Source organism: Phasianus colchicus, chromosome 6 (assembly GCF_987193195.1).
Source record: "Phasianus colchicus chromosome 6, bPhaCol1.hap1.1, whole genome shotgun sequence".
Classification (NCBI taxonomy): domain Eukaryota; kingdom Metazoa; phylum Chordata; class Aves; order Galliformes; family Phasianidae; genus Phasianus; species Phasianus colchicus.
The window spans coordinates 53,273,264-53,297,128 of NC_143441.1; the positions used below are offsets into that span (position 1 = coordinate 53,273,264).

At 61.9% G+C, this 23,865-nt stretch overlaps 4 protein-coding genes across 7 annotated transcripts; 1 reads left to right on the top strand and 3 right to left on the bottom strand.

The window, feature by feature from the left end:
* Positions 1 to 2,754: 2,754 nt before the first annotated feature.
* LOC149917645 (GTPase IMAP family member 7-like) lies at positions 2,755 to 5,146 on the bottom strand. The gene is made up of 3 exons (XM_090143324.1): positions 5,000 to 5,146; positions 4,666 to 4,711; positions 2,755 to 3,952 (listed from the first exon to the last, which is right to left on the bottom strand). Exons 2-3 carry the CDS (start codon positions 4,700 to 4,702, stop codon positions 3,306 to 3,308), a joined length of 684 nt encoding a protein of 227 aa, XP_089999450.1. The 5' UTR covers positions 4,703 to 4,711; positions 5,000 to 5,146; the 3' UTR covers positions 2,755 to 3,305.
* Positions 5,147 to 5,240: 94 nt separating this feature from the next.
* On the bottom strand, positions 5,241 to 9,915 carry LOC116242822 (uncharacterized). Of its 2 annotated transcripts, none has more exons than XM_090143307.1 (6): positions 9,574 to 9,915; positions 8,724 to 8,848; positions 8,500 to 8,631; positions 8,259 to 8,357; positions 8,001 to 8,093; positions 5,241 to 7,851 (listed from the first exon to the last, which is right to left on the bottom strand). In XM_090143307.1, exons 1-6 carry the CDS (start codon positions 9,912 to 9,914, stop codon positions 6,629 to 6,631), a joined length of 2,013 nt encoding a protein of 670 aa, XP_089999433.1. In that variant the 5' UTR covers position 9,915; the 3' UTR covers positions 5,241 to 6,628. The 2 variants fall into 2 exon arrangements, with proteins under 2 accessions (XP_089999433.1, XP_089999434.1); XM_090143308.1 differs by having other exon boundaries at positions 8,724 to 8,882.
* Positions 9,916 to 10,801: 886 nt separating this feature from the next.
* Positions 10,802 to 13,091, bottom strand: LOC149917646 (uncharacterized). 2 transcript variants are annotated; one of them, XM_090143321.1, is made up of 4 exons: positions 13,028 to 13,091; positions 12,280 to 12,406; positions 11,875 to 11,970; positions 10,802 to 11,643 (listed from the first exon to the last, which is right to left on the bottom strand). In XM_090143321.1, the coding sequence occupies exons 1-4, from the start codon at positions 13,034 to 13,036 to the stop codon at positions 10,802 to 10,804; spliced, it is 1,074 nt and encodes a 357-aa protein (XP_089999447.1). In that variant the 5' UTR covers positions 13,037 to 13,091. The 2 variants fall into 2 exon arrangements, with proteins under 2 accessions (XP_089999447.1, XP_089999448.1); XM_090143322.1 differs by having other exon boundaries at positions 11,875 to 12,008; positions 13,028 to 13,038.
* A 7,314-nt stretch (positions 13,092 to 20,405) lies between these two features.
* On the top strand, positions 20,406 to 23,747 carry AOC1 (amine oxidase copper containing 1). Of its 2 annotated transcripts, none has more exons than XM_090143302.1 (5): positions 20,406 to 20,475; positions 21,135 to 22,692; positions 22,785 to 23,073; positions 23,154 to 23,286; positions 23,371 to 23,747. In XM_090143302.1, the coding sequence occupies exons 2-5, from the start codon at positions 21,144 to 21,146 to the stop codon at positions 23,644 to 23,646; spliced, it is 2,247 nt and encodes a 748-aa protein (XP_089999428.1). In that variant the 5' UTR covers positions 20,406 to 20,475; positions 21,135 to 21,143; the 3' UTR covers positions 23,647 to 23,747. The 2 variants fall into 2 exon arrangements, with proteins under 2 accessions (XP_089999428.1, XP_089999429.1); XM_090143303.1 differs by having other exon boundaries at positions 20,433 to 20,475; positions 21,122 to 22,692.
* The last annotated feature ends 118 nt before the right edge of the window (positions 23,748 to 23,865 follow it).

Sequence of the window (23,865 nt, forward strand, 5' to 3'; positions counted from 1 at the left end):
CTCTCTGTGCAGCCGCACCACTGCTGAGCAGAGGGCAGGATCCCACTCGTCCCACTGCTGGCAGCGCCATCCCAGCGCAGCCGACACCCTCAGCCTTTGTCCGATGGCCACAGCCACTCCGTGTCCCCTCGGAGCCCAGCAGCACCCAGAGCCCTTCTGCAGAGCTGCTCCCAGCCGTGCCCCCAGCACAGGCCCTGCTGTGCCAGCACCGGAGCAGCTCTGCCACAGCTCCTCTTCCTCAGCACGGCACCGAGCCGGGCTGGGAGTGATGGGGGGCCGGGACACACAGCCTGGTGAGGAAGGGGTGGTGCTGCTCTGGGGCAGCTGCCCTTGGTGCAGAGCTGAGGCTCTGCCTCTCTGCACTCTCAGTTTCGTTCTTTGCAGTGCCCGGAACGCGGTGCATTTACGGGAATAGGATTTTGAGCAGCCTTCAGCCTCACCCTGAGTGTCTGTTTGTGACAGCGTGCTCCATTTAACCACCAAGGTTGGAAAGGACCTCTCATATCACCCCGTCCAACCATTCACCTTTCAGCAATATTTGCATAAACCATGTGCCTCAGTTCAAGACCTCAGTGGACAGTGACCCCCCTCCTCCATGGGCAGCCGCTTCCAGCATCAGGGGAACTATTTCCTGACATCCAGCCTGAGCCTTCCCTGGCACATCTTAAGGCCATTTCCTCTGGTCCTATTGCTGTCACCTGGGAGCAGAGGTTGACCCCCACCTCACCACCACCTCTTGCAGGAGTTATAAGGGGAATTAAGGTCACCCATGAGACAGGGACAAGGAGGTGATTGTCCCTCTCTGCTCTGCCCTCATGTGTCCCCATCTGCAGCACTGCGCACAGGTCTGGAGTCCCCAGTACAAGAAAGATAGAGAGATGGTGGACAGGGTCCAGAGGAGCCACAAAGATGATCAGGGGCTGCAGCACCTCCACTACAAAGACAGGCTGAGGGAGCTGGGCTTGTTCAGCATGGAGAAGAGAAGGCTGTGGGGTGAATCACTGCAGCCTTCAGCACCTCAAGGGAGCCTACAAATGGGAGGGGAGTCAGCTCTTGGGAAGGGGAGATAACAGCAGGACAAGGGGAAATGGTTGGAATTGAGGGAGGGCAGATTTCAGTTGGATGTCAGGGGGAAGTTGTTTGCTGTGAGAGTGGTGAGGTGCTGGAACAGCTGCCCAGAGAGGCTGTGGATGCCCCGTCCATCCCTGAGGTGTTCAAGGCCAGGTTGGATGGGGCCCTGGGCAGCCTGGGCTGCTGTGAAATGTGGAGGTTGGTGGCCCTGCATTGGTGGGGGGTTGGAGCTTCGTGATCCTTGAGGTCCCTTCCAACCCAAAGTATTCTGTGATGCTGTGATGTTGAACAGGACAGGCCCCAGTACCGATTCTCAGGAGGGAAGGTGAGTGGTTACCAGCTGGATTTAAAACTCCATTCCCCACCATCTCTGGGCTCAGCCTTGCAGCCAGCTCTTTACCCAGCAAGGAGTGGATCTGTCCAAGCCCCAGACTGTCAGCTTCTCCAGGAGAAAGACAGATAAATTGGTAAAGCAAAATCAACGCCTTCAGCTAAGCAGGAATCACAGCTTCTTCACCTGTCTTCAACAACAGTGACCTAACAGAGAGGGTTTGGGGACCTTCAAAGAACGTGTGGAAAAGAAACTCTTCAGTTTCAAGGCTCTGCTGTCAACAAGAAGGAAAGGTAAAGTGTCCTGTGAGTGTCTGTTGGGCTCCTGAAGGGATAATTACAGACTGCAAACCACCTCCATTGCTGTGGAAGGGAGATTAAAATGAGACAGCTGCTATCCTTAGATATAGATCTTGGTGGGGCATAATGTGCCTGCCCAGCAAAGATTAATTATAGCAATCTATTACGTAACTTTGTACGATAATTTTGCAAACAGCCCTGTACAGATAACCCCACTGCTGTCTGGGGTGTGCATGCTTTGGGAAGGACTGCCGAGCACTAGATTCAGCACAGAACTAAAAGAGAGACCTCAGCCTGCATCCTGACTGTGTGTGTCCTGTATAATGCTCTGCACCAAGGGCAGCTGCCCCAGAGCAGCACCACCCCTTCCTCACCAGGCTGTGTGTCCCAGCTGTTCCAGCACCTCACCACTCTCACAGCAAACAACTTCCCCCTGACATCCAACTGAAATTTGCCCTCCCTCAACTTCCAACCATTTCCCCTTGTCCTGCTGTTATCTCCCCTTTCCAAGAGCTGACTCCCCTCCTGTCTGTAGGCTCCCTTGAGGTACTGAAGGCTGGAGAAGGGCAGGCATCCTCTCGGAAGGGGATACCCTACTCTCAGAAGCAATACGTCCATTCCGTCTGCCTGTGGCCTCGGGTTGTGCCAGGGGAGAGGCAGGTTGGATCTTCCCCCAAAAAGTGTTTATGTGCAGCCCTGTGGGTGCCCCGAGCCAAGAGAGCACGCTATCACCAACAGACACGCAGGGTGAGGCCAAAGGCTGCTCAAAATCCTATTCCTGTAACTGCACCGCGTTCCAGGCACTGCAAAGAACGAAACTGAGAGCGCAGGGAGGCAGAGCCTCAGCTCTGCACCAAGGGCAGCTCCACCACAGCCCGTTCCCCGCAGCCCCCGATCACCCCTTCCTCACCAGGCTGTGCGTCCCGGCCCCCCATCACTCCCATCCCCGGCTCAGCTGAGTCCCCATCCTCACCTCCCTGCGGGTCTGCGATCCCTGCCCGCTCACAGCCGCTTCCCACCCCCCGTGTGGATGAGAGATGGATGTGGGACAGGTTCTCCACCGCACAGCACAGCAAAGCTCAGCGTTTATTGGGAGCTCCTGGAGGCCCGGCAGCACAGCACGCCCCGCATCGCCCCGTGCGGGCAGAGCCCCGCAGCCCCGGCGCCGGCGGCGTCCCACTGCGGCGGGACGGACAGCGGCAGCACGAGCCCCCCGCCGCGCACAGCTCCTTCCAGCCCCGGCTCTCGGCGGGATGCCAGCGGCTCCCGGTCCGCAGCAGCGCTCCGTGCCGAGCCCTCTCCCGAGGGGCGCGTCTCACAGCCCCCGCGTTCCCGTTTGTCTCAGCTCATCCGCGCCTGCGGAGCCGGGGAGGAGAGCGTCAGCGCAGCGCTGCCGAGAGCAGCGGAGCGGAGCGACGCAGCAGCACGCGCGCATGGAGCACCTGCAGCCCGTGGGGAAAGCGGGCACGCGGGGCAGGGGAAAGCGCAGGGCATGGAGGGGGAAGGATGGGAACTGCGAGCGGGGAAGGAGAGCGTCATCTTCAGAGCGCAGCAGGGACGGCACAGTGGAGGAGACGCCTCCTCCCACCCCGACCCCTCACTGCCTACAGGATGGTACAGAACTTCTCAAAGAATGTGCGTGTGTCTTCCTCCAGCATTTCTCGCGTGTAATGTGGAGCACTGCGATTCTTCTCTACCATGGCATCGATCACGGCAATGAGCTCTGCAACCTGCCGATCCCTCGCCTTCCCAGCGGCTGTGTTGCTGAAACCGATGTACCGATTTCCACACTTGGCTGCCAAACCGTTGAGGTATGGGCTGTTTTCTATGAAATCCTTCAGGTCTTCTGGATTATGCAGCTCTTCTGCTCTGGTAAATAACAGGATTGTGTACCTCTGTGCTTTAGTATGGAAGATCTTGGTCACCCACTCAGCCACTTCCTGCTCTTCCTGAGTGACTCGGCCCAGCTGCATCACCAGGATGATGGCATGGACCCCTGCATAGAGGAACCGAAAGGCATTCTTAATCTTTTCAGCTGTTTTTTCATTGTTCTCCCTTGTGTCAAATAGGCCAGGAGTGTCGACAACTTCAATTGGTCTTCCAGCAACACAGCCTTCAGCTTTCTCGTAGTCTCGGGTTACTGACTGTGCTGACAGTGTAGAATGAAATCGGTTCTTCCCAAGGATGGTGTTCCCTGTTGCACTCTTCCCACTCCCCGTCTTCCCCACAAGCATGATGGTCAGCTGGGATTCTGTAGAAGAAGGAGAGATGTGTGTGAGCCCCTCGGTGCCGGGACACCCCCTGCTCCCCACACACCGGCTCCCTGGCGGAGGTGCCCATGGCCACAAGGAAAGGTGTCCCCGAGCCACCAGAAGTGGTCCTCAGGACAGTCGGGAGGAACGTGTGGCCCTGAGGGAAGCCACTGCTGCTCAGTTCCAGGCTTCCTCAAAGGGCTGCTACCCGGTACTTTTCTGATAGCAAAAACAGAAAGCAAATGAGATCTCACAGCTCCCCTGCACTCCAGGACTGCACTGGGTGAACAAAAGCCTGGGCTGAACCACTCTGTTTCCATGCACTGTCATGCACTGAGCCAAACTCGCAGTGGTGTTCATGCAGCACTGTCCCCTGGGCCATTTCCTGCCCTGCGTGGTGCCAGCGGGGCGCGGGCTCTATGACACAGGCACAGGGACAGCGAGGTTTGGGGTACAGCATCGCCCCCTGTGCTGTGTCTCAGGTGCACCCACCGCACACCACTGCCCCATTCGCCCTCAGCCTCGCTCTGTGAGCTCTCAGAGCGGGGAGATGGGAGGCAGCCTCAGGACACCCCCGAGGCCACAGCCTCCCACAAAGCCCATGTGCTGCGTGCACGAGGCTGCATGAGGATGCGAACCCCCCGTGCTTCCCCAGCACTCATCCAGGAGCCCGGCTGGGCTGCAGCTGCCTGCGCGGCACTGAGTGGCTCACCTTTGCTTTGACGTCCTGCCATTGGGAGAGCACTCATAGGTGAAGCCTGGAAGGAGAGAGATTTTCAGTGAGAGTGGCACAAACCTCCCCTGCTTCCCTCCCTGTGCCAATGAAGGTGATACAGATGATCTCTGGGGACTCAGGTCAGTCCCACAGCCGTGTGAGCATGGAGAAAGCCAAACGGCATCAAAATTACCCATCTCCATTGAACTTGTCTTTGGAAAGAGATATTGGCTGACCCTCATTCATGGAAGTCAGAACCCACTCCTTGAAAGCAGGTTCTGCATCCTTGGAATCTCTTCCAGCAGTGGCAGCAGAGCTGCAGGCAACTCACCGAAGCAGTGCTGCGCTGTGTCCCCAGGTCTGACTGCTGCACTTGTGCTGTTCCTGCTCTCCTCCTGCACTGCAGTGCTGGGGCTGGAACCGCTGTGCAGCTCAGCAGCGCCTTTATAGGCAGCGTCAGGGGGAGGGCAGTGCTGGGATCACAGATAGCACTGCTGCACAAACAGCCCCGTGCAAAGAGCTGCAGGAGCTCCTGTGCTGAGCCGCTGCTGGCCGAGTGCAGAAACCGCGCAGCCATCAGCAAACGGAGCCGGGGGGCAAAGATCTGCTTTGTGTGAGGAGGTGGGGCTCAGGGTGAGTGGGGACTTCTGCCCATCGCTGTCCTTCCGTGCAGGGCTGCGTGGGGCTGCGATGTGGGCACAGCAAAGTGTGCAGAGAGAGCTTCTGTCCCTGGGAACGATGTGGAAGGGATCGGGAGCGCAGAGAGCACTGGGTCCAGCTCTGGGCCCCCAGCACAGGGCAGCCTGGGACACAGTGGGGAGAGCGCAGCATGGGGCCACCGAGCTGCTGCAGTGTCTGGGGCGGCTCTGCTGGAGGGACTGAGGTGATGGGTCCTCCTCTGCTCCCGATTTGGAGAAAGACATTTATTAAAGTGGAAGGGCCCTATTGATTAGCACCCGGCCTTGTCGCTGCTCCAGCCGCCAATACTTTGGAATTTTCTGGAAAGTAACCAGAAAACCTGCTGGAGGAGGCAGGCAGCTCTGTGTTCACACATTCACTTCCACTATTCACTATTCACAGCGCCTGGCAGCACAGCCCTCCGGCCAGATACTCCCGAGCCCCCCCGTGCATCCCCACAGTGCAACTGCACCTTGAGAGGGTGGGGAAGAATCAGACACCGGGGCAGCACTGCCCAGACACAGTGCGTGATAAAACTTAGGAGCATGGAAAGGTTTGGGATGGAAGGGAGCTGAAAGCCTGGTGGTGGGAGGCCCAGCCTGAGGGCACAGGGCTTTGGCACGGCTTCTCACCAAGCTCTGATGGCCATGGGACACCGCGCAGCCGGGGGACACGGCGTCGGGCGGTGAGCAACGCGTACGGCATTTGGAGAGCACGACAAAGGTGTGGAGCTGCAGCGGAGCTCACACGTGCCTGCGCTGGTGCAGCTGCAGCGATTTGCTCGCGCGTCCCTTCGCTGGGGCGGCAGCACACCCTGCCGGCAGATCCGCTCCCCGCGTTCGGTTTCGCTTTTTATTCTTTTCCAGCTCGGAAAAAAGACAGTGAGTGGGGCGTTAAGGGCGCGCGGTCCCCGAGGTTTACCCAGTCCCCGAGGCTCCGGGGGGCTCCCATACACCGCAGCCCCCTGAGCGCGGCCCCTCTCCGCGGGCAGCTCGGGCGTACGGAGGGTCTCTTCCCCCCGGGGGGGTGGGACGCGCCGCGGGGTCCCCATCCCCGCAAGTGGTGAAGGTCGGGTTGGACGTGGCGTCGGGCTGTGGGAAGGAGATGAACGCTCGGAGGGCCCTGCGCCCGCCGCTCGGTGACGTTATGGCACACACCGCTCAGAGCGCCGCGCGCTGCCCACCGGAGGGCATCGTCCCTCGGCTGCGCTCCACGCGCACCCACCGCCGCAGCGCGGCTCCTTCCCGCCGCTCCCGCACCCCGTTCGGTCCGTGCTCTGCCCCTACTCGCACTCGGAGAGTGGCAGCTGCGTCTGCGTGCGGGCCACGAGCAGCGGGTGTGCGGGGACGAAGGGTCGGAAGGATTCCCCGTCCCGATAACAGGGCAGGACCCTCTGCCCAGAGTGCGCGCCCTGGTGCCCGCTCAGCTCCTTCCTGTGCCTGAAGACCTGGCCGCACTCCGTGCAGGGGTAGACGCGCTGCACCGTGTGCGTCAGGCGGTGCGTCCGCAGGTTGCCTTTGTACTTGAAGCTCTTCCCACAGTCGGTGCAGGCGAAGGGCCGCTCCCCCGTGTGGATGCGCGTGTGCTTCATCAGCGTCGTCTTCAGGTTGAAGCTCTTCCCGCACTCGGCGCAGACGAAGGGCCGCTCGCCGGTGTGGATGCGCTGGTGGGTGACGAGCGTGCCCTTGCGGTTGAAGCTCTTCCCGCACTCGCTGCAGGCGAAGGGCTTCTCGCCGGTGTGGATGCGCTGGTGTTTGATCAGCTCCCCGTTGTGGCTGAAGCTCTTCCCGCAGTCGGCGCAGGCGAAGGGCCGCTCGCCGGTGTGGATGCGGTGGTGCCGCGTCAGGTCGCCGTTGCGGCTGAAGCTCTTCCCGCACTGGGAGCAGCCGAAGGGCCGCTCTCCCACGTGGATCTTCTGGTGCAGGATGAAGGTTTTCTTGGCGCAGAAGCCCTTCCCACACTCGGCGCAGACGAAGGGCCGCTCGCCGCGGTGGATCTTCTGGTGCGTGACGAAGTTGGCCTTGCGGTTGAAGCTCTTCCCGCAGTCGCCACAGGAGAAGGGCTTCTCCCCAGTGTGGATGCGTTGGTGCAGCACGAAGGTCTGCTTGGAGCAGAAGCTCTTCCCGCAGACAGTGCACTCGAAGGGCTTTTCGCCCGTGTGGGTGCGTTGGTGCCGCATCAGGTCGCCCTTCTGGCTGAAGCTCTTCCCGCAGACGCCGCACGCAAACGGCCTCTCCCCGGTGTGCACACGCAGGTGGGTGATGAGGTTCCCTCGGTGCTGGAAGCTCTTCCCACACTCACCGCAGCCGAAGGGACGTTCGGTGCCGCGGGGCCGCCGGGCCGGCTCAGTGCTGGGGGACGTGGTGGGTTGGTGCCCAGCGGTGCTCGCCGGTGGGACAGGCCGTGTGCCCGTGCCCACATGGATGATGCGGTGTCCAAGCACAGCCTGCAGGGCCCTCTCTGGTTCCACATCCTCCAGCTCCTCCTTGAGATGCTTCTCGCCATCTGCCAACAGAAGGGAACGCTGTGTGTCGTGGGTATGGCGTAGAGCCACCCTGGGCACTCAGCGGGATCCACAGTGCAAGGCAGCCCAGCGCACCCGGACCCAGAGCCCCCCATCCCCACGCAGCCCCACATGGCACAGCTGCACTCACCCAGAGTGCCTTTGTCACCTGGGCCCTGGGGACACACGATGCACACTGCCTCCTCCGGCTCCACCTTCACGATGACCTCAGGCTTGGCATCGCCTGCATGGGCAGAGAATGCATCTGTGCCAGCTAGTGTGGGGCAGGCTGGGCCCTGTGTGACCCCCAGGACAGCGTCACCATCCCCAGGGTGCCCACAGGGCTGTGGGCACATGCAGGAACCCCATAACACAGCCCCAGCCACTGTGGGCACCCGGCCCTGCTCACCAGCAGTGGGATCAGGGGGGTCCTCCTCCTCCTGATAGCAGTGGTTGCTGTATGAGTCATCCTCAGGCTCCGCTTTGACCACTACCTCCATTTTTACTCCTGTGAAAGGAAAGATGCAGTGGAGCTCATACACGTCCCCATGGAACACCTCACAGTGCATGGGATGGCACTTTGTCCCCAAGCAGCTGGCAGGGCTTGCCCAGCACCCAGCCCTGCCCAGCTGCCTGCTGTGGTCACTTACTGGTACTGGGAACACTGGGGACACTGGCGATGCTGGCCTGTGCCCCCAGGTCCTGCAGGCACCCAATGTAGGACTCATCCTCTGGCTCCATTTTCACCACAATCTCATGCTTCACACCAGCCCGGTTCTTTTCTGGGGAAGAGAAAGCCACTTTTGGGTTCCTTGTGAGATAACTATGCTGGACACTGGCAGATGAACCCCCACCCGAGGGTCCTGCAGCTCACCTGTGCCATGGGGACTGGTGATTCCCCTGTGCCTCCCATGCTGGGGGTCCTCCCCTGGCTCCATTGCAGAGTGGCAACAAGAAATCTCACCCAAGGAATCTTCTCCACCTGGGCCCTGGGAATGCCTGCAACAATAGCCCAGGCACAAGCAGCTGGGTGCTGGGCAGTGGGCACAACAGGGCTCTGGATATTTCAGGAATGGTCCTTTTGCTATGCTGATCACAATTCCCCTCTTTCCATCCCATCTCATCCAACCCCATCCTCATCTGAACCCATCCCCATCCCCATCCCCATCCCCATCCCCATCCCCATCCCCATCCCCATCCCCATCTCATCTCCATCCCCAATCCCAACCCCATCCCATCCCATCCCATCCCATCCCATCCCATCCCATCCCATCCCATCCCATCCCATCCCATCCCATCCCATCCCATCCCCATCCCCATCCCCATCCCATCCCCTGGCATGGGGGACATAGTGCAGCCCCAGCCTTCGTGGGGGGACCCTGGGCAGTTTGAGGGGGTGGGGGCACTCAGCCCACGGCAGGGGTGGGGCTGTGGGGTCTCTTCCAACCCAACCATGATTTGTTCAATTCTGCGCTGCTGTCCACACCCCTTGGGGCACACCCAGAACTCACACGGGAAGGAGGGAGGGGGGAGCGGCACTTTTATTTGGGTCCGCGCTTTAGGGTCGGGGGTCCCATTTCTGGGGAGAGTGACAGCTGCACACCGTCCCCGCACCCCCCGCACCGCACCGCTCTCCCCCGCCTCGTCCCCTCCCCCTCCTCCGCTGCGCCCCCCCCGCGCTGTGACCCCCCTCCCTCGCTCCCGACCCCCCCCCCAGCTCTCACCGGCGCCGCTCGGGGGGCTGCCGCGGGGCACCGCCGACGGCCGCGGGGTGCGGGAGGTGCGGGAGCGCAGACAAAGGCTGCCCGGTGCGTGCCGGGAGCTGTAGTCTGCCCGCAGCGCCCCGCCCGCAGCGCCCGGTGCGGGATGCGGGGACACCGCAGGGCGCGGGGAGGACAGGAGATACTGGGGAGCACGGAGCAAAGAGGGATATAGGGCACGAGGGGGCACCGGGCACGAGGAGGGGACCCAGGGAAGGGATGCCCCATCCCTGTCTCTGTAGGGTTCTCCAAGCTGAGACCCCATGGGCACCGCAGCCGGCTTTGCACATCTCCAAAGGGGTCATCCTGAGCCACAGAATGGCCCCAAAAACGGAGGGGCTTCAGCAGATCTCCATACTGGGGGGGGGTGAGAGGATGGAGTGGGCCGAGGGCACAGGTGTGGGGCAGGAGCCCACCAACATCTGCCTTCACCCCATGGCACACAGCACTGCGCACCAGGGGTGCCCCAAGGCCATGGGGTTTGGACAGAAAAAGGGCCGTGGGGGCAAGTGGGGTGGGCACTGCTGCAGAGGGTCCTTTGGGGTCCCACTGTGTCCTTAGGGTGGCCCCATGGGGTTCTACAGGGGATCCCATAGGATTCTTTATGGGATCCCACAATGTCCTTTGGAGGATCCAAATCAGAGTCCTCCTGGAGAATTCCAAATGTCCTACAGAGTCCTTTGGGGGGATCCCATAGGGTCCTTCAGGGGAACTCCAAATGTCCTTTGGGGGATCCCACGGAGTCCTTTGGGGCACCTCATAAGCTCCTTCAGGGGGTCTCCTGGGGGCCTTTGGGGGATCCCATAAGGTCATTCAAGAAGTCTCATGGGGTCCTCTGGAGGATCTAATGGGGTCCTTCAGAAGAGCTGCAAATGTCCTATGGAGTCCTTAGGGGGATCCCATAGGGTCCTTCAAGGAGTCTCACTGGGTCCTTTGGAGGATCTAATAGGGTCCTCTGGGGGTCCTTTGGGGGATCCCATGAGATTCTCTGGGGGATCCCACAGCGTCCTTTGGGGGATCCAATAGGGTCCTTCAGGAGAACTCTAAATGTCCTTTGGGGGATCCCATGAGATTCTCTGGGGGATCCCACAACCTCCTTTGTGGGATGCTACAGAGTCCTTTGGGGCACCTCATAAGGTCCTCCAGTGGGTGTCGTGGGGTCCTTTGGGGCATCCCATGAGGCCCTTTGGGGTCAGGGCTGCCCACTCCCCACCCCGAGGCCGCCGCCGTCGCCGTGGCCACGCAGATGCAGTCGCAGTTTGCTCTTGGAGCCGAAGCCGAGGCGGCACAGCGCGCAGACGAAGGTCCTGCAGCGGCGGTGCAGCCGGCGGTGCGTGGTGAGGCTGGCCTTGTTGCTGAAGGTCTTGTCGCACTGCGCGCAGGCGTAGGGCCGCTCACCCGTGTGCACGCGTTGGTGCAGCAGCAGGTTGCTGCTGCGGCTGAACGCCCGGCCGCACTGCTGGCATTTGTGGCGGCGCTCCGGCGCGTGGCTGCGCAGGTGCAGCTGCAGGCTCTCCTTCCAGGAGAAGCGGCGCTCGCAGCGCCCGCAGGCAAAGGGCCGCTCCTCGCCGTGCTGCGCCCGGTGCCGGCTCAGGCTGAGCTCATCCTCGAAGGGCAGCCCGCACTCTGGGCACTGCCGCGGTGCCGGCTGTCCTTCGCCGTGCTCCTGCGGGTCGCGCCGGTGCCGGTGCCGCAGCAGGTCGCCCTTCAGGCAGAAGCTGCGGCCGCATTCGCCGCAGGAGTGCCGCTGCTGGCCCCGCTGCTTCTTGTGTGCCAGGAGGTTGCGGCGGTGCCGGAACGCTTTGCCGCATGCCACGCACTCGTGGCTGGGCGTCGGGTCCCCGTGCTCTGCCCGGTGTGTGCTCAGCGCCGCCGCGTCCTCGAAGCTCTGCCCACACACCCTGCAGATCCGCGGCCCCACAGCCCCTGCTGGCTCCCGCTCACCCCATTCGGGGTGCAGCAGGGGGCATCTTGGCTCCGGCGGTGCACGGTGTGCCTGGATGGCATCACCCAGTGTGTCTTCATCCCAGGGGGCTGCAGGGAGTGGAGACGCTGGGTCAGGGCCACGTCCCCGTGGGATGCCACAGGCGGGCACACAGCAGGAGGGCTCCTGTAGGACCCCCTCTTGCACACAGCTGTGGGACAGCTCATGGCACAGCTCATGGCATGGCTCATGGCACAGCACAGGGCTCACATCCGTTATGTGCCCAACACCCCCCTGCAGTCCCCATCCCGTTGCCCCCAGCTCTGCCCCATTGCACTCACCGCTGCCTGCGGGGTCCAGTGGCCCTCTGTCCCCTCTATTTGATGTCTCCCCAGGATCCGTTCCATGGACGTTGGGGGGTTTGATGTCAAGGGAGTCTGGGGAAGTGAGAGTCCTCAGCATCCCCCAGAGACACCTACAGGAGCATCACCATCACCCAGACCCCAGAGCTGCCCTCAGAGATGTCACTGAGACCCTCGGGTTGTGCCCTGGGGGTGTAACCATCACCGAGGTGCTATGAGATGCCAGCTGGGGACTGCTGGGGACTGCTGGGACTGCCACGGGACTGCCACGTGCAGGATGCTGCTGTGCCACCCCCAGTCATGGCAGCAAACTGGGATGCAGTGGTAGCAGGGGCACACCTGGGGCCGGGGGCACTGGGGGGGCTGCGCAGCACTGCTCCTTACCCAGACATGCCACCAGGTCGTAGTTATCCATCATCACCTCCTGGTACAGCTCCCGCTGCCACCGCGCCAGCAGCGCCCACTCCTCAGCAGAGAAATACAGGGCCACGTCTTCAAATGCCACTGCAGCCTTCGGGGAATTGGGGGGGCTGAGGGCACAGCTGGCACCGGGACCCCACTGTGCCCAGAGCCCTCCCAGTGACCCGGGGTGTGTGGAGCTGTGGGTGCTGGGATGGGGTGGGGGTACCGGGATGGGGGTGTGGGTATTGGGATGGGATGTGGGTATTAGGATGGGGTGCAGGCATCAGGATAGGGTGTGGGTATCAGGATGGGTCATGGGTACTGGGATGGGGTGTGGGTATCGGGGTGGTGTGAGGGTATCAGGACGGGGGGGGAGGATATCTGGATGGGGTGCGGGTACTGGGATGGGATGTGGTTATCAGGATAGGGCACAGGTATTGGGATGGGGTATGGGTATGGGGTTAAGGTGTGGGTGCCGGGCTGGGGTGTGGGTATCGAGATGAGGGTTTGGGTACCAGGATGGGGAGCGGGTATCGGGATGTCGGTATCAGGATGGGGTGTGGGCATCGGGGTGGGGAACGGGTTCCGGAGTGGGGGTGTAAATATTGGAATGCGGTCTGGGTACCCGGATGGGGTGTCGGTATCGGGATGAGGTATGGGTACTGGGATGCGGTGTGGGTACTGGGATGGGGCGCGGGTATCGCGATGGGGCGCGTGTTTGGGGTCTCACCCGCTGCATCGCTGCCGGCGCTGGGGAGAGGGGGGGGGGAGGGCGGTACCGGCACGATGACGGCGGAGCCACAGCCGGGGTGGGCCCGGAAGGTGACGGGGGGGGCGGGACGGGGCGGAGCGGAGCGGAGCATCGCGGGCGGTGGCAGCGCTCGGATCTGCCGTCTGTGCGCAATGGCTGCAGAGATCAGGCGGTTCCCCCCAACAGTGCCGGGGGAACCGAACCGCCGGGCGCTGTGTGCCGGGTGAGGGGCAGCAAATGGGGAAACTGAGGCACGCAGCCCCACGGGGTGTCTGATTTTTGGGGGTGCAAATGTATTGGGGTATCCGAGTTGTTGGAATCTCAGGTTATTGGTTGGCAAGGTTATCATCGTGCCATTGTTGGGGTGCCCAGTTGCTGGGGTGCCCAGTTATTGGGATCAGAGGCTATTGGGGTGCCCAGTTATTGGGGTGCCCAGTCATTGGGATCAGAGGCTATTGTGGTGCCCAGTTATTGGGGTGCAAAGTTACTGGGTGCCAGGTTGTTGTGGTGCACCACCTCCTGAGGTGCTGTTGGGTTCTCGGTTTATATATGGCCTGTACCTGGTTACTGGGGTACCCCATTGATGTAATTCCAGATCATTGGGGTGCTTGGTTCTTGAGGCCCCCAGGTAATTGGAGTGTCCATGTTATTGGGAAGCTGGTTTATTGGGGAACCCAGCTAATGGGCTGCTTAGTTATTGGGATGCTGGGCTGTTGGTATATGCCAGGCTGTTTATGTGCCTCATTATTGAGGTAGCCGGGTTATTGGGGTGCACAGTTACAGGGGCAATGAGGGGGGTGATGGGCAGGTGCTCCTGAGGTGTTCCTGAGGTGCTCCTGAGGTGCAATGGGGTGACAGCACGACATGGGCAGGGAGCAGAAATGCATTGGGGCAGGAGTGTGTTGAGGTAAGAACGCATTGGGGCAGGGATGGATTGGGGCAGGAAAACACTGGGGCGGGAATGGATTGGGGTAGGAATGCACTGGGACAGGGATGCTTTGGGTCAGGGATGCTTTGGGGAAGGAATGCCTTGGGTCAGCGGCGCATTGGGGCAGGAGTGTGTTGAGGTAAGAATGCGTTGGGGTAGTGATGGGAGGCGCAGGCAGGCTGCAGATGCGGGGAGATGAATGGGTGCTGCAGATTTCATGTTTCCAAGCCGTGGGGTCCCACACACCTGCAGAGCTCCTGCGTCCAACAGCGCGCATGGCAGACGGAGATAACGCAGCGAGTTGCATCCTGGTGCTGCAGGTGCTGAGTTAAACCCATGCCGCAGATCACAGCTCTGAAGGTGGAGGGAGATAAGCCGCAGCACCAGGAGGTGCTCGGGGGGGAGTTGGGATGGGGACTGCACGCTGTGCCCTGATTTTGGTGGGAGAGGCCCATGTGGCTGTTTGGGTTTGGGCTGGAGCTGCCAGTGAGAGCGCATCGATGTTTTGGTGAGCACTGAGCAGCACTGCGCAGAGCCAAGGATGGTTGTGTGCAGGAGGGCTGACAGCCCAACCAAAGGGGTGTCCCATGGGGAGGACCATGGTTTGGGAGGAAGGTGGGGGATGTGGTCCCCGTTTGTGGTTACGCAATGTGGTACGCGGTGAAATCCCCGCGCAGGGATGAGCACTCACAGCACAGCAGATGGGAGCACTGCTGACACCCCCGCGCCGAGGAATCACGCGCAGGCGGTGTGAAGGGGGGGGGAAAGGATTTTCCCAGTGTGGGAGCCAAGTGCTGCTCTCTGCAGCCTGCAGCATGGCACGGGGGGGGGCTCTTCTTTGACTTTTGTTGCCAAAGAGAATGGGAATTTGGGGGGAATTTGGTGGAGCACCGGTGCTCCATCCCAAACTTCTGCGGGGAAACTCCTGCCTGGCTGTGCCCGCCTGGTGGCAGCACGTGGGCACTGCAGTGTGCCACACAGCGCAGTGCAGTGCCAGGCTGTGCCACGCAGTGCTGTGCCATGCAGTGTTGTTTCATGCAGTTCTATGCCATGCCATGCTGTGCCATGCAGTTCCATATGGCACTGTGCCACGCTGTGCCGCACGGTGCCCAGCAGCACCGCCACCAGCTGGAGCTCCAGGCAGGATCACAACTCTCACTAAGCCATGCTGTGGGCTCACGGCCAGGGGAAGGTGATGCTGTGGGGCAGGAGCCATGCGTGCAGCCCGGTACTGAGATGTTTGTGCGTGGTGGGAAGCAGACCTGCACCCCAGGTTGCAGCGCACTGAGTGCCAGCCAGGGGCACAGTCCATGTCTGGAGAGTGCCGGCACAGCAGCAGCAGAGATGCTGCAATCCCTCTGATCTTCCCCTTTATTTCACTCACAGTGAGCATCCCGAATGCTGTCCCACTGGATGCACATTGCAGCCAGGCAGGAGCAGCCCCTCGCACCCCGGCATCCCTCAGGTGAAGTCCTGCGGTCCCACCACCAGCTCAGCCCCAACGTCACCACTGTCCCCATGTCCCTGCCCCCCCGAGCCGAGGCCCAGCCGTGGGGAGCAGCAAACCCTTCAATGGTGTCAGGGGTGGCTTTGGGCCCCCCCTCTTCTCAGGCCCATCTGCTGCCCTACTTGCGTGCCGGCGGCCCCCGCGCTTCGCTTTCCAGGGAAAGTGATTTTCTTGACGGCCGGCAGATGTGCTGCAGCTCCTCCTGCAAAGCCGCTTCCTGCCGGCACCGTCGGCGTTGCCTGCGGGCTGTGACACACGGCCTTCCTGGGGGGCAGATCTGGGGCTTTGCATTCCTGCGTTGCTGGCAAGCAGGGCAGGCTGTGCTGCATCCCAGCGGTGTTGGAAATGGAGCAGCGGAGCTTTGGGCGGCTCACTGTGCGCTGTGAGCGGCTGTGGGTCCTCTGAGGCCTCCCCTGTAGCACAGCAGTGCGTGCTGCTGATTAAGCAGAGGATGAAGTCCTTTTCTGGGATTTTTTGGGGCTTTTTTGGGCTGCCCTACTTGCGCTGTGCTGCTGGCCCCAACGTGCACAGCTCACACGTGGTGGTGGCTGCGGCACCGCGCGGTGCTTCGGGTGCTGCCTGGGGAGCACGGGATGCTCCCTCTGGCCTCAGCACTCCTTTGGGCTTTGTGACACCACTAAAAAGTGTGAAAAACGCAAAAAAAAAAAAAAAATTGCTTTCTTCTTTCTTTGCTGCTCCAAATGAATACAGGAGGCGGGAGGACAATCCCCAATTATATCTCTGTGGTGTGGCCGAGGCTGGAAGGGCTGAGCGAATTGAGCACAGCCAAGAGTGTCCATCATCCTTTTCTCAGCACCGTTACGAGGACACATTTCTGGGTCTGTGCTGTGGCAGTGCTGCAGTGGGGGGGTTGGCTGCCACGTGCCCCGCACTGCGGCTCCGCACCCTGGCGTGCTGCAGGCACCAACACTGCTCCTTCTGCAGCCACAGCCCCAGGAGCACCAAGGTCTCCCTGTCTATGGAATTCCACCAAGCCCTCCCCACCTCCCAGAATTAATAGGGCCGAACCGGGCCCTGCTCGCACTGTTGTGCCGTCGCTGAGGTTGGTGAGACCCTTCACCCCACAGCCCCCATTCCCTGACCCTCACAGACGTGGACACCCCATCCACAGGAGCAGGATCCTCGCGCTGAACTCACAGTGTCAGAGAGAAGAAGGAGAGGGGGGATGTCACAGCCACAGGGCAGCGTGGCTGAATGCAGAGCTGCTCCGCTGAGTCAGAAATGTGCACTGGGGACTTTGGGACGCAGGTCGCGCTTCCCTGAGTCCCACAGTGCAGAGACAGCAATTAACCTTTGTGTAATTAGATTTCCCCCAAGGATGGGGCTTCATCAGGCCGGAACAAAGGGCACCTTGGGGAGATGTTGGAGCACCAGAATCCTGCACCCTGATGGGATGGATGGATGGATGGACAGACTGATGGAAAGGTCGAAGGGACATCGTGGGGCTGTTCTGCTGCTTGGGATGGGGGAAGAGCAGAGCGCTCAGGCAGCATAGAGGAGTTCTGGAGGCCTTCTCTGACTTACGAGGAAGCATCCCTCCGGTGAAACGCTGTGCTGGGCTGGGGAGGCAGCAGCTCATAAAAGAGCTGAGTGATGGAAGATTTTCTCTGGAAAGAACAGAACAGCTGGCGTAGGAGACAAGAGAGCTCATGGGCTGTTATCTGCTTTGCTATTATCTCAATGACTCCAGTTATGAAATGGGAGGAAAAAACACATCTGGTGTGAGAGCACAGCCGGAGCAATTGGGAACCACAGAGCAGGAGGAAGAGAACCGAACCACAGCAAGCGCCTTGCGGAGTGGGCAGCCCCAAAGGATGCGTGGAGGAGCACAGCACAATGCTGGGCCAGACCCTCTGAGCTGGAGGATCACCCGGTGCATGGAGGGGATGGGGTTGAGGAGACCTGCATCCAACCTGCACAGAGCAGAGCAGAGCTTGTGGTCAACCAGATGGGTGCACAGTGTTCGCTGGGGGAGGTGGCCCACTCTGCATAGGGAGTTTCCTGCTCTCATCTCTGGTCCATTCTTTCCTCCACAGCCCTCAGCCCTGACCCATGCCCAGCCCCTTCCAGCCCAGAGCGGTTATTGCTGAAGCTCTGGCTGATCCATCACCCCCTCTGCACGCAGGTTCTGCTGCTGGCACGGAGTTCCCGGCACGCTCCGGTGCGTGCAGCGGGGCTCAGCACTGCTGCCATCAGTCAGAAAACAGCCGTGGCTGAACTTTGCTGCGTCACACGGTGACCTTTGGAACGGCCCCGGCGCATCACTGGGAGGGCACCCAGGAAGCTCTGATTGGAGGGAGATGGCAGCAAACATTGTGTTTTTATGTCATAAGCCAGAAGTGGGCTCCTTCGTGAATTAATGCGGCAGCGCACGGTTTCTCAAGAAGCGGAGTGGTGGCTGCAGAATGGGGAGCTCATGGCATCAGCACTTCTTGTTACTGAAGGACCTGACCCTAGAAGGCAAGCTGGTGTGGTGTTTGGTGACCATGCTCATAGCAGGGGGTTGAAACTAGACGGGCATTATGGCCTTTTTCAACCCAGGCCATTCTATGGTTCCATGATGGAGAGGAGGGCACTGGAGATGGCAAAACCCACGGCAGATGATCAGAGGCAGGGTGATCAGAGGGAGGGCATCCCTGCAATGCTGAGTGGGGCCCAGCAGTATTTGTGGGCAGGAGACAGTGCGCTCCCCTCCTACTCTTCCTCCTCCCCCTCCTCTTCCTCCTCCAGGGGTGATGATGGATCCTCTCCTCTTTTCTGGGCAGGACATTTAGAACAGCTCCTGCGTGCTGATGCTCAGGGACACATCTGCAGAGCACAGCAGCACCAGCATGGTGACAACGCCTGTGCCCACTGTGCCCCATGGAGGAGGCTGCCAGGCCCTGGGCTCATTGCATCCCAAAGCTGCTTTCCCAGCAGCACAGCACACAGTTTGAGGAGCATCGCTCTCCGCTCCCCGCAGCGTTGGGCCACTGCTGTGTGCTGCACATGGCCGATAAGTTCTCCTGCTGTGGGATCAATCAATGCATGCCGGGAAGTTTTTGCTGAAAGGCTCCTTTCGTTCCAGGCGTCCTCGCGTGGTGTCCATTTATAGAAATGGGAGGTTTTATAGAAACAGAGAAGTTGGAACAAATCCTTGGCGCGTCCAAGCTCACAGTGCGGCTGTGGGCACTGCAGGAGCTGTGCTGGCAGTGCTGCTGTGGTGCAGTGGGATCACAGCTGTTGTCTCTGCTCCTTAGGTGTTAAACCATGGACAGAGTGCTTTCTTAGCACAACTCTGGTCAGCACTTCCTGGCACCACGTCCTCCTCCTCTGGGGCTCCCAACATTGGGACCTTTTCCTGACTGGCACTATAGACCTCCAAGGTCCCTGGCTCCACTCTCAGTCCCTGGTGCCCAGCTCCCAGTGCCACGTCGCAGCTCCTTGTCCCATTTCCAGGTCCTATCTCTGTGTCCCATCTCAAAATTCCTTCTCTATGTCCCAACTCCACATCCCATCTCCACGTCCCATTTCCAGACCCTGCCCCCCTACCAGCTGCACTGCTGTGACTCCGGCAGCTGCTCTGACCACCAGCCATGGAGGTGCAGCCCCCGACAGCCGCAGAGCCCACCAGCACCATTCTGCAGGGCTCTGCTATGATGGGGGAGGGCATCGGCCAGGCCTTGTGGTGTGGGAGGTGAGACTGGAGGGAACAGTGCCACCAGGTGCCACGGAGGCATCGCTGTGGTGATGTGCCATGGGGATGGGGCCAGGAGCAGCCAGGTGATGGGAGCAGCCATGGGGATGGGTGGAGACAGGTATTGGTGTTGCCGTGGCAGTGGATGTTGTCATGAGGATGGGTGTTGACAAGCGGTGAGGGGTGTAGCCGTGGGGATGGGTGTAGCCACGGGATGGCTGTTATGGTTTTAGGGCTTTTCCTAGCTCCCAGCCCCTGGGATGTATAAAAGGGACAAAAGCTCCTGAAAAGTAATCCGGTGTCACAGGGTTCAGTGGGGTCTATGGGAACACCAAGACATGGGGTCTGGGGACATAGGGATGTGGGGCTCCATGGTGCCTGTGCCCTCAGAAACATGGAGATGAAGGGGGCCATGGGGCTCAGTGGGGTTTGTACCCATGGGTACATCAGGACCGGTGGAGCCTGGGGACATGAGCTCATTGGGGTCCATGCCCATAGGGATGAGGAGCTCATTGGAGACATGTGCAGTGCATGGGACCCCTGCAACAGGGCTGCTGGGTGGGGGTATCTCTTCCTGACCCCCATCACACCCCAGGATTGAGCCTATCTGAGCTGCAGCCCCACAGCCTCGTCTCCACTGTGTGCCCCTGAAAGGGGGGCTGGTCCCATGGGTGGGGGACCTGAGCCCCTCGGGACATCCTGGTCCCACTGGGGTGGGGATCCTGGTCCCACAGGGGATCTGGACTCCATGAAGGAGATGGAGCTGCAAAGGGACAGGGATCTCAGCCTCATGGGTCTGTGTGTGAGGGGGGCCCAGTACTTTGGGAGTCTCCATCCCCAAGGTGGGGATCCACACCATGGCCCCCTGCGCTCTGTGCAGCATCGTGAGAGAATAAAATAGAGGCGTGATTTCTGGGGGTGGGTGCATCCAATGTGCACCCTTTGATTTTGGAGGCATGGGGAGGGGGTGGGGGAGTCAGGACAGCACCTCCAGCACCCCCCACCCCCTCCCCATGCAGCGTGACCAGGACAAAGCCACGGGCATGAGTGGGACAGTCCTGTGCCTGTCCCCACTGTTATCTCTCCTGAACCTGGAGTTTGATCACGGAAAGGCCATAAAGAGTGCAGCTCCTGGCGGGGAGGGGTGGGTGGGTGTTGTGCCCCTCCCCATTGGCACCGCTGCTGCTGAACTCTGCAACCCCGCTCCAGCCTTGACCCGGGGGGGGTGGAGGAGCCCGGGGGGGCGGCGAGGGCGGGACTGGGCTGGGAACGGGGCAGAGCGGTACCCACGCGAGGTGAGTGAGGGGAGCTCAGAGGGGCTGCCTTTGGGTGCCGGGGGGGTGAGCAGTGGGTTGGGGGGCTCAGCTTGTGGGGCTGCCCCATGTCAACATTGCAGCCTTCTGTCTGCACATTTTGGGGCAGTGAGGACCCCACAAGATAGCCCCTGTCCCACAGAGCTGCAGCCTTGACACCCTTTTCTTGGGCATCCCCCCTGGGCAGTTGTGCACATTGTGACCCCTTCTCCCCCCCCCCAGCCCTGCTGCTGCTCCTGCTGCTGCTTTCGGCTGCCCCATCCCCACGGATATCACTGCTCTGTGCAAACCACTGCTGTGTGTTGGGCACGTCGCTGCTCAGCCACTGCTCTGTGAGCACAAGCACCAGACCCCTGGGACCCTCACACCCCACAGACTGCAGGAGCATGGCCACCCTTGTGCAGTGGGCTGGAGGGTGGTGCAGCTGGCACAACACCAGCCCTGCAGGGTGGGACGTTTGCCACACAGAGCACAGTGTAGGGCCAGCTTTGGGCTGGGGGAGAGGAATCCCAGCTCTGCAGGGCGGTGCTGGGTGGGGGTCCCAGAGGAGGTGGAGCACCTTGAGGCCAAGCGGTGCGTGATGTGGGGTTGGCACTGGCACCGTGCTCCCATCACATCCCATGCCCAGGCTGTGTCCTCAGGTGCCCGGGATGATGCATCTGCTCCGCCTCACCTGGGCGCTGGCCACACTGTGCCTGGTGGTGGCCAACGCCGACCGCACGGCCGCACCGCCGGACAAAGCCTCCATCTTTGCCGACCTGACGCCGGCGGAGCTGCACGCGGTGCGGGATTTCCTGCGGGGCCGCCCGGAGTTGGGGCTGTCGGCACAAAGCGGGGACACGCTGGCTCAGAACACACTATTCCTGGTGGAGCTGCTGCCCCCCACCAAGCGGGCGGCTCTATGGCACCTGGATGGTGGCGGCCCTGCGCCCCGGCGCCAGGCACGAGCCGTCATCTTCTTCGGGGCGCAGGCAGAGCCCAACATCACCGAGTTTGCCGTCGGGCCCCTTCCACGGCCCCGCTCCTACCGCCCGCTGCGCCTCAAGGGCGGCCGCACCGCGCCCTTCGCCGCACGGCCCATGACGATGCGGGAGTACGAGCTGCTGCACCGCGCGCTGGTGGCGGCCACCGAGCCGCTGTACCGCCTGCTGCGAGACACCTCCGGCTTCTGGTACCACAACTGCACCCAACGCTGCCTCACTTTCTCCGACATCGCGCCCCGCGGGCTGGCGCCCGGTGAGCGCCGCACGTGGTTCATCCTGCAGCGCTTCGTCGAGGGCTATTTCCTGCACCCCGTGGGGCTGGAGATGCTGCTGGACCACCGTGACCCCGACCCGCGCCGCTGGGCGGTGCAGAGCGTCTGGTACAACGGGCAGTACTTCTCCAGCCCGCAGGAGCTGGCCGAGCGCTACGAGCGCGGCACGGTGGTGGTGGCACAGCTGCCCAACCCCGCGGCCCCCCACCTCTTCTCCACGTACGTCCCACGCGGCCGTTTCACCACCGGCACCACCACCGAGGTGCACGGAGCCAAAGTGTGCGAGCCGCAGGGCCAGCGCTACCGCCTGCGTGGCAACCGGCTGGAGTACGGCGGCTGGAGCCTGGCCTTCCGCCTGCGCTCCTCTGCCGGCCTGCAGCTCTTCGACGTGCGCTTCAACGGCGAGCGCGTGGCCTACGAGGTGAGCGTGCAGGAGGCCATCGCCTTCTACGGCGGAGACACACCGGCCGCCATGCAGACCAAGTATCTGGATGCCGGCTGGGGCATGGGCTCCGTTACCTACGAGCTGGCGCCCGGCATCGACTGCCCCGAGGTGTCCACCTTCCTGGACGTGCACCACCTGTATGACAGCGAGGGGCCGCGGCGCTTCCGCCGTGCGCTCTGCATCTTCGAGCTGCCCACCGGCGTCCCACTGCGGCGGCACTTCGACAGCGACTTCCGTGGGGGGTTCCAATTCTATGCGGGGCTGGAGGGGCACGCGCTGGTGCTGCGCACCACCTCCACCGTCTACAACTACGACTACATCTGGGATGTGCTGCTGTACCCCAACGGCGTGCTGGAGGCCAAGGTGCATGCCACCGGCTACATCCACGCCACCTTCTACACGCCGCGGGGCCGCCGCTACGGCAGCCGTGTGCACAGCCACGTGCTGGGCAACATTCACACGCACCTGGTGCACTACAAGGTGGATCTGGATGTCGCAGGTGCGGCTGCAGGCGCTGGGAACGGGGCTGCTGCGCAGCACTGGGGGACCCCCGGTGCCGCTGTTGGCAGCTGACAGCCTCTCCTCTCGCAGGCACCGGCAACAGCTTCGAGACGATGGACATCAGCTTCGAGAACATCTCCAACCCGTGGAGCCCCGGCGCACGCGTGGTGCAGCCCTGGTTGCGCCGGCAGCTGCGCCGCACGGAGCGCCAGGCCGCCCTCCCTCTGGGCGCCCCGCTGCCCCGCTATCTGCTCTTCTCCAACCCGCGCCAGCGCAACCGCTGGGGCCACGCGCGCAGCTACCGCATCCAGCTCCGCTCACACGCCGGGCGCGTGCTGCCCCGCGGCTGGAAGGAGGAGAAGGGCGTTGCGTGGGGCAGGTGGGGCCGGGGGGGCGGGGGGTGCGGAGCCCCATGCGCTGCCCCAGGGCTGACACTGTCCCCAAACCCCCACCCTGAAGGTACCACCTGGCCGTGACGCGGCACCGCGAGAGCGAGGCGTCCAGCAGCAGCCTCTACAACCAGAACAACCCCTGGGAGCCCGCTGTCAGCTTCGAGAGCTTCATCCGCAACGATGAGAGCATCGAGGACCAGGTGATGAGGGGAGAGGGCTGCAGGGGGGGCTGCCGGGGTCCTGGTGCCACGTGCTGCGCTGATGGCCGCTACCCCTCTGTGCAGGACCTGGTGGCCTGGGTGACGGTGGGATTCCTGCACGTCCCGCACGCTGAGGACATCCCCAACACGGCCACCCCTGGTAACAGCGTCGGCTTCTTCCTGCGTCCCTTCAACTTCTTTGACGAGGACCCATCGGTGGCGTCGCGCGGTGCCGTCATCGTGCGCCCGCAGGACCCCAACTTCACGCGCCTGGAGGTGCAGCGTTGGACCCCTGACAGTGCTGGGCCTTGTGTGGCACCAGAGCCCTTCTCCTACAATGGCACCTACTGGCCCGTGTGAGCACCACGGGGGGGCTCAGGTCGTGCCTCCCGTGTCATCCTCTGATCTGTGGGGCTGCATGCGCGGGGCCCCTGATGCTGCAATATTTCATGGTGCCGACATTGGCAGTTGTCGTATGGCTTTTGTGTCCTTACAGGGCCATGTGCACCCATACATCCCCCCACGGTGCTCTGCTGCCCCAGCCCGGGGGTCCCCAGCTGTGCCCCCCAGCTCTGAGTG

Bases quoted from the DNA above. Each gene is read 5' to 3' on its own strand.
- LOC149917645 (XM_090143324.1), bottom strand. From the start codon at position 4,702: ATGAGTGCTCTCCCAATGGCAGGACGTCAAAGCAAAG. The intron at 3,953-4,665 runs GTGAGCCACTCA...CTTCTTCTACAG, and splicing joins GGCAGGACGTCAAAGCAAAG to AATCCCAGCTGACCATCATG.
- LOC116242822 (XM_090143307.1), bottom strand. From the start codon at position 9,914: ATGACCCCTTTGGAGATGTGCAAAGCCGGCTGCGGTGCCCATGGGGTC. The intron at 8,849-9,573 runs GTGAGAGCTGGG...CTATTGTTGCAG, and splicing joins CAGCCCCCCGAGCGGCGCCG to GCATTCCCAGGGCCCAGGTG. The intron at 8,094-8,258 runs GTGAGCAGGGCC...CTGCCCATGCAG, and splicing joins CCCCCCTGATCCCACTGCTG to GCGATGCCAAGCCTGAGGTC.
- LOC149917646 (XM_090143321.1), bottom strand. The intron at 11,971-12,279 runs GTAAGGAGCAGT...TCACTTCCCCAG, and splicing joins CGACCTGGTGGCATGTCTGG to ACTCCCTTGACATCAAACCC. The intron at 11,644-11,874 runs GTGAGTGCAATG...CACTCCCTGCAG, and splicing joins ACTGGACCCCGCAGGCAGCG to CCCCCTGGGATGAAGACACA.
- AOC1 (XM_090143302.1), top strand. From the start codon at position 21,144: ATGATGCATCTGCTCCGCCTCACCTGGGCGCTGGCCACACTGTGCCTG. The intron at 22,693-22,784 runs GTGCGGCTGCAG...CTCCTCTCGCAG, and splicing joins GGTGGATCTGGATGTCGCAG to GCACCGGCAACAGCTTCGAG. The intron at 23,074-23,153 runs GTGGGGCCGGGG...CCCACCCTGAAG, and splicing joins AAGGGCGTTGCGTGGGGCAG to GTACCACCTGGCCGTGACGC.